The 11,861-nt window shown below is 38.8% G+C and overlaps 1 protein-coding gene across 1 annotated transcript; it reads left to right on the top strand.

Annotated features, from left to right (window-relative positions):
• Positions 1 to 928: 928 nt before the first annotated feature.
• On the top strand, positions 929 to 10,433 carry LOC146600622 (retinol dehydrogenase 7-like). The gene is made up of 5 exons (XM_085321047.1): positions 929 to 943; positions 5,019 to 5,349; positions 6,973 to 7,231; positions 9,529 to 9,692; positions 10,183 to 10,433. Exons 1-5 carry the CDS (start codon positions 929 to 931, stop codon positions 10,431 to 10,433), a joined length of 1,020 nt encoding a protein of 339 aa, XP_085177173.1.
• Positions 10,434 to 11,861: the final 1,428 nt, after the last annotated feature.

Genomic DNA, 11,861 nt, shown 5'->3' with positions numbered 1-11,861 from the left:
CCTTTGTGCAAGCCTCCCCACCTCCTGCACCACTGTATCTGGGAGCAGGGACCATGCAGTTTTACGAAYGGAGGAGAATAAGGAAAAGGAGTTCTGCTTACAAATCTAAAACAACAACAAAAACCCTCRAACATAATTTGCAGATGAATCAGAAGTACTGAGCAAAATCTGGGCCAGGAAACAAACAAACAAGCAGCTTACCAGTCATATGTTAGTCTTTTCCAACGCAAACTCTAGGGCTTTTATTTGCATGTTTGTTATAACTTGAGCTTTTATTTAAAAAACATTTTTTGGTTACTCAGACAATTGATTTGTTTCAAGTATCATGAAGCAGCCACCTAGACTATTAAAAAGTTCTCAAAACTTGACAATCACAAGGTATAGTCTCCTCAACTTTTGTCTCAAARAGATCAAATCATGCCAATAATAACTTGCCCATATACAAGGGAAAAAGGTGGGGGTGTAGAAGACAGCACCAATTCCCTTTAAACCAGTGGAAAGACTTCTGGCAATTTCAACATAAGGAGCAGATCAGTCCTCCCCAGCCGAGTAGATCAGTTCTCCCTAAGAGCCTTGACAGTCCCCAGGCTCTGTAGATTACTATATATAGGCCACCAATGCTTATACAGATAGAGTAGGTAGGCACATAGCATACATGTAAAATTAATACCAATTAAGTTGCTAAGCCAGAGGCATCAGAGCACAAGTCATAATCAACAGCAGGGAAACAGGCCATGCTTGTCAGCTGATGCACAAGGATCACAAAGCACCATCAAACAGAATTTAGTCAGATTTCTCTCAAATCTGTCACTGTGCAGATCTTAGTGAACAAGCTTATGAGTTTGACTCAAGCAGTTTCTCCATTCTGGCACTGGAAGTAACTGTAAAAGGCAACTCCTGAGCACCTGAAAATATACTGAGCTTGCAGATGTCACCCCAGAATGTGAGTACCAGCATAAAACAGAGCTCATGTCTAATGTTGTATTGTGTAGTAACAGTTAAATGAATTTGCAGTATAGGTAAGAACAAACTAAGCATCTGTTTAAGTGCATACACAAGAATACAGCTAGTCTCTTTTCTAGAGTGGTTTTAACTAGCTGCTGCTTATTGAWGGGCCCTGGAGCCCTGAATAAAATGCTAACATCTTTCCCATGCAGAACCTTTCTTYGCTTGACTTCTTTATTTCGTTTTACTAGCTCAGTCACCTAAGAGTTTGCAGGATTTTACTTTAGCCCTTTGTGTTTTACCATGATGTGGTTGAAAATCCATAGTGTGAGCAATACAAGGGAAGAGACAATCACCATTTATTTTGCCAGGCTCTGCTTTCATCTCCCTGTGGAACAGTGTAGGAGAGTTTGGATACATATCTCTTTTCATGAACACTTAAATGGAGATCTTAAGATCCCTGCTGACCTATCTGAAGTATCACTTCCCTTTTTACACAGCTGATGAGAAATGGGGCCTTTTTTCTGAGACTGAAGTGCAAAGCCCCACATCTACAGGAATAGCTCACATAAGAATGGGAGACACGATGTGGCTGCTCCTATGTTCCACTGAAGAGCCAGGGGGGTTGCATCACTGGCAGGAAGACAGATTTCTAAAATCTGTACATCTTAGAATCTGTAAAGCTTTTAGGGAATCTGCCAGAGCATTTCTGATAAACCTAAACCCTCCAATAACCATTTCATGAACGCTGTTTCAGGAGGAGTCCAGTCCCTAAACTCCCTAGCTAGCAGTCCTTCCTCAGCTTGGCTGGTAGGTCACTCTAACCTATAACAGAGCACTGACTATCCTGTGAGGATAAAAGAATCTATCAAAATATATCCAGAYCCTAAATCTCACTCTGAGCTGAAGTGTTTAGCACAACCACTAAAGTAAACTTGCTGAAGAGTAACACTCCCTTCCAATAGGATCTATGTGCTTTGGTTTTCTTTAGCACAGAGAAACAAGGGGTGTTGCRTTTTATTTTAATCTAAGGATCTGAAAGTGTGCAGTCACACTGATTTTCTTTAAAACCAATTGCTTTTATAATTGCACTCGTCTAAGCACGAAGAGCCAAGGTCCATCCCAAGGATTCTCAATTTGCCAGATGAATATCAAAGTTTAAATGGAAGGTAGACTTTGCYTTCAGCTATTTACTAGCTATACTAATAATCAGAGTTCAATATTTATGGAACTATGTCAAAAGTCTTTAAATATCAAGCTGACATTTTCTCTGGAAACATACACTTTATCACAACACAGCTACTTCAGAACTGATATGCCTCTGGAAGAGAATTTAACTTTTACACAGTTGGCAAACAACAAATAACGTATCTTGCATAACATCTCACATTTGTAGAAAAATTCACAGACAATTTTCTTGGAAGAAAATATTAACTATTTCCTTTTGTTCTCATCCTGGACTCCTTTCAGAGGGTACATCACTGCCTAACAGAATAAACACTTGCAGACAGCTCCAGCAGAGCAAAAACCAGTTTGGTACCCAGCACTGAACTACATGCATTATTAGAGAAGAAGCACTGGATTCTCAGTGAAAACTACACTGGTAGGGATTAAAGGCTTAAGAATACAAGCCTAGGGCTGATAGGCAAGAGACAAGCAGCAGAGCTTCCRCCATTGCTACTGAAACACAGAGACTGATGTAACCAGAGCAGTCTGGGCTGTTTCTCTAACAAGTGCCAAGTGGGGAGCCTGACTAGACACTCCAGGGTTTTTTCACTCAGCCCTGGTTTCAGATGTAACCTTATCTCCAGTAGCGCAAGCTCACTGTCTGCCATTTTCCCCTTACAGCACAGCCAAGGGCAGGAAGATGTAATTTACAGCTTCACTTTCCAATTAGATTAATCTTTCCCCTAAATCTCTAACCAGCTCATTTTATTTTGTATTGGGAAAAGGTGAGTTAAGTCCCAAAACGATGCATCACAGCCCTAGCTTGCTGAGTAGCTGCTTGATTTACTGATGTGAGGTTAAAAGAGCCTGCTAGTAGCAGCTTCTCTCTCTGTGTCTAGCTCAGCTCCAAATTCTAAATCAACAATCACAGGAAATGCCATTGCTGGTCATGTCTTTGCAAATGGATTGAGGTACCTATACTGGCTACTGCAATATCCCATTCTCAGACTGTATTTTATAGCACTGAAGCTTGAAATAGCCAGAGCTCTTTAACAGCTGTTGTAATGGCACTTTATCAGAGCATACACAAGTCCTCTCAGAAAATAAAAGTCTTCAGCTCAGTGAAACATTATGAAGCTGGTTCTAAAGTGCACACGTTCAGGAATACTGCAACCTTTTGTCAGACTTAACAGGCATATTCACAGTAAAAAAAAAGCCAAGTATCCAGATAAAGTATCTGAACAAGAGGGCCAATTACGTTAGCCTTGACACAGCATGGAGATAGGCTGCTCAAAGGCGGTGCAGCTCAGGGACAAATCTAACACCCTAAAAATTCAGTGGGAGCCTTTCTATGAATTGCACTGGAAGGGAAAGCAAACTCTTAAAACATTAAGCAAATATAGAAACAGTTAAAACTAGATAAAGTTAACCAGTAGCTCATATATCCATACCCATGGCTATCTAGACATCCAAATGCGTAAAACAAGATCATTAGGTGGGTATGAATGTTGTGTATCAACTTGGACTAATTTCATTAGAGTCTAACATTAATTCACTATCAGATTCTAAGACTATGTCCGTAAAGTCACTCCTGCTTGTGTAGATGATAGYGAAATTGAAAATCAGAGTAAATCCAAATCACTCCAACAACTCAGTAAGAACAAAAACACAAGAAAGGCTCTAGCAACCAGGCCTAATACGCTAGGCTTCCTTTAATACCCAGGTAGCCAGGCTGTTACAGACTTATCAGCCAAACGAATGCTTAAACTCTGTAATACTCCAACTTATGGAAGAAWAGGAAAGAAAGGTCTCTTCCTCTGTAATTACGTTTAAATACTGGAAGTTCTTACTAATCCCTTTGTTTTAATGTTATCAATTCATTCTTTTAATACAATCACATTTTAAAGGTCAGATGCCTGCACCTAGACACATATGTAGGCAACCAGAGCTAAAGTCACTCCTTAGCACCTCTGAAAAAGCTTTTTTTTTTAAGCAGAATGTCCAAGTGCTACACTGGAAAGTGCTGACTAGCCTTCCTGGTTGTAATTATTTTGGTTTAGTTCTTGCACAAGCCAAAAGTACAAATCAAAGCCAAGTAATCAATCATGAAGATTTTAGCTTAGTGAGAACAGTATTCTATGTTATCAACAATTTTGGCAAATAGCAGCATCTAGTAGCAAGCACCTAGTAGCAAACCTCCCCACCAGAGTTTAGAAATYTTGTGTTTCCTCAGTGCTTCTTTTTGAGGGCTACATTTACACACTCTTCCCCATTTATTTATACAAGCACAGTTCTCCTATTATATATTCTCTTTCACTGTGTATCAGCACTGAACAGGAAATATGGACAGAAAGAGGGAAGCAGAAGACTCCAACACTGACCTAAAGTCCCCTTTGCCTAAGGAGCAGAGAGCAAATAGCTTGCCATCATGCAACACAAATCACACAAGAAATTAGTCAGTAGACCCACTATTAACACTATCAAATAATTGTCCTTCTTCCCAGAAGAATTCCTCTTTTTCCAGTATTAGGATAAATAATCACCAGAGTTGGGGGGGGGGAGGGTGAGCGGGGAGGGCACTACTGTGAGAACTGACTCAGTAATTTCTTTCACTCTGAAAGATTCTGAGAGGATGGAGTAGACTAGGAAGACTGGTGAGTAAACCTTGAAAACAGCAGCAATCTATTGAAAAGGAGGTCAAGAGAAGGCTTTGACGAGGCATGCGTTATTCATGGGTACCAATCACATTATGTCAAAGCTTCTACCCTGTRAGGAAGAGGGGACTCTTCCTTACAGCAAACTGGAAAGGTTGGAACCAGAAACAGTGTTGTGTCTAAGAAAGCTGGGGGATTTGCTGTGCACATTTACTTATTTGTATTTCTAGATCATTAACTATTTGCTCATAGCTCTCACTTACAGACTTACTGCATATAGGAATTTTGGTGTCCATACTTTCCCTTATCATTTACTGTCTCATCAGAGACGGTCACAGAGTAAGAGACCTGAGTGGAAAGTACATCTTCATAACAAGCTGTGACACTGAGCTTGGAAACTCACTGGCTAAATGGCTTGACAAAAGGGGGTTTCATGTCATTGCTGCATGTRTCACAGAAAAAGGAAGTCAAGACCTACAGTCCTGCTGCTCACTCTCACTGAGGACAGTGAACCTGAACTTAGCTGACTCCAGCAGCATTTCCAGGGCCGTGCTATTTGTGACAGAAGAGACTGCTGGAAAAGGTAAGTGATAAGGTCAGCGCCCATGAAAAAATGTTTCAGTATAACCAAATGTACCATGGCTAGGAGTTCTGCAGAGGAGGGCTCCTCGTACTGAGGAAGCATGTTCATTCTTCAGTTCTGTCTCGTAAGAGACAGACTCTCCATCATAGTTCAAAAAGACCATCTCCAGCAATGCTTTTGGCCTCACTTTTACCAACCGATTGCCTAAAAACCTAGTTGTTCAAACCAGATCACTACCACATGTGTTTTTCAGGCTTTTTCTGCTGTAGTTTAAGAACTTCACCCGGGAGAGGGTGCTTAAGGGTACCCCAAAGAACTCCCTTGATAATAAAACCAGCCAACCAATAGAAAATTGCATTTATTCCTCCTTTAGGAAGGGGAAGGGGGTGTATTTGCAGAACTAAACATGTCCAATTTTTGCAATGCACACAACAACAATTGCACTGACTGTAACAATTAAAGAGTTGTTATTTCAGTCAGATTTCTTTGAGTTGTTATAGAGGTAGTTCTCAATACTGCTCTCATATACTTCAATCAAAGAGGAAGAGTTTGTCCTTCATTATCTATGAGTGGGGTTAAAAACATAACTTAAGTGTGTTTTTTTAATGTAAATTGTAATAAAAGGTAAATAAGGCCATCATAAAAACATTCAGTTGTGACAATATATGCCTTTSTTTTTCAGCACCCCTCGCTCAGAGGAGGCATTGTTAAGTGCAGCCAAAGCAGCCACAACACTGCAGCTACCTAATGTAATGAACAGCTGTACTAAATACTCAATAAGCTGGTTAACTAATTAATTACTTAAAACAGCAAAACAGTATCTTGCACCAATAGGCTTTTTTTCTCAAAGCTTATAAAACATCTTTTGGCCTCTTCATGCAAGCCCCAGGCAAGGATAAAATAATTATTAGAACTTACCTCTTCAGAAGCTTTACTTCAAGTGGGCTTCTGCTTTCAATTTGTAGGAAGTGGTATCTTCTCAATTCAGGTAACCACCRCTAACACTCTCTCCTTCACATCTTCTTCCTAACAGTCTTCAGGAAGACTAAGCCCTGAACCTTCAGCCCCTCCCTCTAGGGACAGGCTGTTCTCAGCAAACTCTTAGAAGGGTCACTATTTATCTAAACCTCCCCAAGTAATTTATAAGGTAGTAAAGCTGTATTATCGCTGTACTGGGTTAAGCTAATATTTTTAGAAGTATTGACTAATTCTGCATGTCCAGTTTAGACTTTAGACTGCAACTCATAAAAGTATTCAGTTTCTTCGCTTCTACGTGTATTATTTGATTTTCACATAGAAAATATGCATAGTAAGAGCCCATATACTTTAGCAGATTGGGATAGTAGAGCCCAATATGATGGCCCATCTCTCCACCTGAAATAATTTTTCTTTAATACTTTAACAACTCTCATTTAGAGTCATTACATAAGGCCTTCAATAAAATTTGCCAGGTGTACAGTGTAGAACTAGATACTTAGAAGCAAATCCCRGTCAGCTGTATTCATCTCACTGAAGTTTTCATGGAGTATGTATGTGCTTGATTCGTAATGCTACGTATGAAATCCTATTCAGCAGATACGATATTGCCACGTACTGAAAGAAATGGTTTTGGACTCCTTTTAGGGCTTTTTGGCCTGGTGAACAATGCTGAAGGAACAACACCTGTGGCACCCACTGACTGGCTGAGGATAGAAGATTTCCACTCAGTTCTAGATGTCAGTCTAATAGGATTGATTGAAATTACACTCAAGCTTCTACCACTTCTGAAAAAAGCTGAGGGAAGAGTAGTCAATCTAATCAATGCTGAAGGTCTTATGGCATTTGTAGGAGGTGGCTACAACCTGTCCAAGTGGGGAATGGAAGCTTTTTCTGACATTTTACGGTGAGTTGTTAGATATGTGTGTGTGAATTCAAGAATGTATTCCAAATGCTTTGAAGGAGGGTGACTGTATGTTTGCTTCTTTCTTTTTCTTTCTGGAAATCTTGCCTAAAGGAGGAAATAAAAAGGCAATGATGTTGGTCATCTGTTTGGGATTTCTATCTCCTGGAACATGAACAGAACAACTGGGAAACTGCACTGGGAAATGTTTGTATATTCTGGACAAATGGCTAGCATGCTGCCATGGGACACACAAACCCATGGCATACATACAAGTGAATCAACAGTGTAGCCTGGACAAACATCCATGGCTTCCTGGGCAAGTTGTACTTACTATTTTCATGCTGCTTAATAAATATTAGACTTTCAGACATATATACATGAGGCAGGAGGATCCTGGACATGTTGCATTGTTGTGTAAGTGTTACAGAAATGTGCATGTACATACATCTCACTAGTTGAGTTGCATTTCTAAAACACAGAAATAACAAAGTAAAATAATGTCTCTGTTGCTCAACATTGTTAGTGAGGAGGAAAGAAACTGTACTATGTGAAACATACATGTAGTGATCTTAAATGGCTTATATTGACTGTAACAGCTCAAGCATGGCAACAGCAGATATAATTATGTCAGTTATGTTTGTTTAAATTTGGCAGTATGTGACTACAGTTAACTATGGTAACTGGCAGTGGATAACTATAATAAACTTAGCAGCATAGAATCATGGTAATTATTAGCAGCATAGTGTTATGGTTATGATAAACACTCTCAGATTCCTGAGTTCTCTCAACCTGCTAAGGTCTGCAAGGCCTCTTTACTGGCTCTTGCAGTCCACAATCATGGCACAGGGGACCAGGGGTACCAATCATGTTGAGATGGGTTGGAGAAGATGTTTGACTATCAGCAGGGGACGGATTCTCAGACTCTGGGATCTTCAGTGTTCATCCTCTTCTGTTGATCTCATCCTGTAGCCTTTGAGTTATCTTTTTATTCCCCCAAAACTCAGTGAGGGCTTTCTGTACTTCCTCMATTTCTGCAGATGGCTTGTCCCTGTTGAATTGGTTCTGAAACTAACCCTAAGATATCCAGTCACTCTGGTCTCATTTTGCAGATGTCTTCCTACTGAGTCAGTTCCAAGTCTGATCCAGACATAACCAGCCACTTTGCACTTGGCCTGCAGTTGCCTTAGCCATGATGCTCTTACATTATCCACCCTACAGTCTATTAATTTGCTAGACATGTTCATGCAGAAATCGAGCAATGGTTGGCTTTTGTCTCACCATGTGCACTGCTAAAYGTATTTGTGCAGGGTTGGCATTTCAGTTTGCTTTCCACTACTATAGGTCCAAGATCCTGCTGCTGTTAGATTTAAATCTCCTCTTAAAAATGTATTTTTGCAGAGCTATGGTAAGCAGAAAGTTTTATATCTTCACATGAGGTTAAGTAATAGAGCACTCTTTCTTGCCATTTAATAAAGTTTTATAATTAGTCTATGTGCCCTATACATCATTTCTCTACACAATAACAATACCAAAAATACCTGTAGGGACTTCTCCAAAACCAGCTCAAGCTAAAACAAATCTGTGTGCTTACAACAGAACTCTGAAGTGCCTATGCCAAAAATATTCCCCATCTGCTCTATTGCCAGTTTATGACCCACTTTATTTTACTCTAATGTTCCATAACAGTCTGAGGTGTGTGACCACAAGCAGCAATYAGACCATCCTAACTTCAGAAAGGTATGCTGAGCAGCCTTCACAGTTGTGTTGCACTGCATTGTGGTAGCTGAGGCCTAGCTAGATAAGTTATGTCTTCATAAGGACTAGAAAAATTGGTTGCAAATTGCAGCAGCATTTAACAGTTTAACTGTAATCATTTAAACATACAATAGAGTATAGAGTTCTAATCCGATTGAATAATTTTGCTCACTTACACTTGTTTCTAGGCTCTTTATAACCTGTTTGTAAACCATGGGTAGCTAGAATGATACAGCAGTATTTGAAATGGTAAAAGTTTCAGTTTGGCAATAGATAGTCAAGATGGAGTTGGCTGTTGCATCCTTTGCACCAGTCCAAAATAAATCACACAGAATACCTGTGAAGCTACCTGAGACTGCCTTATTTCTCAGACTTACTTCCTTGCTACTTTTTTACAGTGATTGGCAGAATAAAATTATCATGATATAAGAAGATAAAAATGAAGTTCTCAAATATTCATTGATGTGACACTTTTTACTTGTGTTTAATAGTTACGCCAATATTGGATGGTTATCAGTTGGGTTTTTTTTTTCTTTTTCTAGGATAGAGATTCAGCATTTTGGAGTGAAAGTAAGCATTAYTGAGCATGGTTTCTTTAAGGCAGGTGTAGCTAGTTCATATATCATTGAGAGAGACCTCTTAAGACTTTGGAACACACTGACTCCTGAGATCAGAGATGCCTATGGAGAAAAATACTTTGTTGAATGTAAGTACAAAAAGAACATTTCCTGGACTTAATAAACATTTGATGACTCTTCTGGAATACATGTATGTTAGCTAAGGCCTATGCTACTAATTCCCCTATAAGATCAATGAGATGTGATGTCTTGGTACCATTCTTAGTCTTTACATACTTAGAGGTAAAATGCCCAAAGAGAAATTAATTGTTACATTCATATTTCTAAGGTTATGGCTCACTGGTTTCTGAAAAGTTGTGCTGTATTGCGCTGTTGTTACAGTAGGCAACATCTAGCCTACAATACGGGCTAGGGAGGTTTCTCTTTACCTGGTTCTTGACTGTTCTGCAGCCCTTGCTGGTCTCTGCTCTGCTGTAGCTACACTGCTCTCACTTGATCCAATAGTTTAAAGCAAGCCTGAATACATCTACAGAAGCTGCAGCCATACCTTTGAATATAAAGAATCTTTTATCAGAGAATGTTACATAAATGCTTTCAGATTTATTTTCTTCTTTACAGATATAAAAGCTCAAAGATTATCAGTGAGAAGACTGTGTGACTCTGATCTTTCTAAGGTCATGAAATGCATGGAACATGCCCTGATAGCAAAGTACCCCAGAACGCGATACAGAGCTGGATGGGATGCAAAGTTCTTTTGGCTTTTTCTCTCTTACGCACCAACCTGTTTATCTGACATGCTGCTGTGTATGATCTTTCCAACTCCAGCAGCTAGTGGCAAATCAGTTCCTAGAGTTCTAATTAAAATTTAGTATTAAACTAGTGTAAACTCCATGGGAATAACTGTTATTCCTCCCAAAACCAGATGTCTTCTTCTTTACCACTAACTAGATTACTTAAATTCCCTTAAGAAAACATTTTGATTCTCACTTTTTTCCCTGGACTTTCTGAGTTGGGCGACAYGTTACAAGGTCTTTTTTCATTCTCCTAAGCACTAATCAATTTTGTATGTGTATATACATTCATACAATATTTAGCTACAATGCTGGTTAATACTATTCACCCAATAAACCATTTAGTGATTTTTTTCTTATTTAAAAGRAAAAAAAACAATAGTTTTTCAAGTAGACTTCATGAACATACACGTTGTTAGTCAATTCAAAATACAGCACTGCTCTTACATACGTCCTCTTACAGGACGTATTTCCTCAARTCTTTTCACCTGTTTCATGGTGTTTGTTCATTCTGTTTTATCAAGGAGTTGCTAAGCTTCACAAGCTTCTGAACACAAGACATCAAATAATAACAAAGCCCAGCTCTCACAACATACTCAGAAAACTACTGTTGCAGTATTTGACCACATCTAATCACCTGATTCTTCAACAGAATAAAGGTGTGACAAGCTATTTTAAAGACGTGCAATTTCAGGGAAAATCAAAACTAAATTGTATTCTATTACTATGCAAATAAAGTAGTATTTACATATTAACATTTTCCTAATATTAGTTTAGTTTGATAAAAATGTAAATTTGTACTATTTTTAATATTTCTTCTGTCCTTGATGTGCTCTGCAAGTTAAAAGCATGATTATTTCACCCATTAGATGAAACAGGTCACTTAGTGTATTTTACAGCTGATTAGTTTGACTGTACAAACAGTCTGTTCAGAATGGTAAAATGCCAGTTGAGGTTACTGTGCTTCTTGTAAGCTCTTTCTTTCTGTTAAGCTACTGATCAGAGGCTGACATACTGGTGTTCCTGGCGATACGAAAATTGAAGGGGTAAAGGTTTTATTTGCTGAAGATTTGTCTCGGTGATTAATCATTAATGTGCAATTCATTTTAGCTTACAAAAATACCATGTGCAGGTCATAACTCCAAATGTAAGAAAAGGAGTTTCATCACTGTGTGTCTATATGCACATGTTCAAAAAGGGGAGAGAACGTAAAAGTGGTAAAGTACCGTTTAAGTATTTCACTAAGGTTTTATTCTATACTGTATGGGTTTGAAAAACAAAATTCATTCTATTTCATCATAAATATCTGTACAGTTATAGTCCTCCCTCGCCTGACTGCTGTAGAGAGATTATAAATGAAAAAACTTTATAATTTATCAGCCCTATAGTGGCAGAGCACAAAGAACTGCTAAAATCTCTAAAAATAGGCCTTCTTTCAAACAACAGAAAGAGTCCAAAATTCAAGAATGCAACCAGTGATTGGTTTCATAAGGAGAAAGGAATAGA

This window comes from Rhea americana, unplaced genomic scaffold (genome assembly GCF_003343005.1).
Source record: "Rhea americana isolate MKP2758 unplaced genomic scaffold, rheAme1 scaffold_12, whole genome shotgun sequence".
In the NCBI taxonomy this organism is placed as follows: domain Eukaryota; kingdom Metazoa; phylum Chordata; class Aves; order Rheiformes; family Rheidae; genus Rhea; species Rhea americana.
Note: the sequence above shows the minus strand (reverse complement) of the source record. Positions and strands in the feature narration are given on the sequence as shown.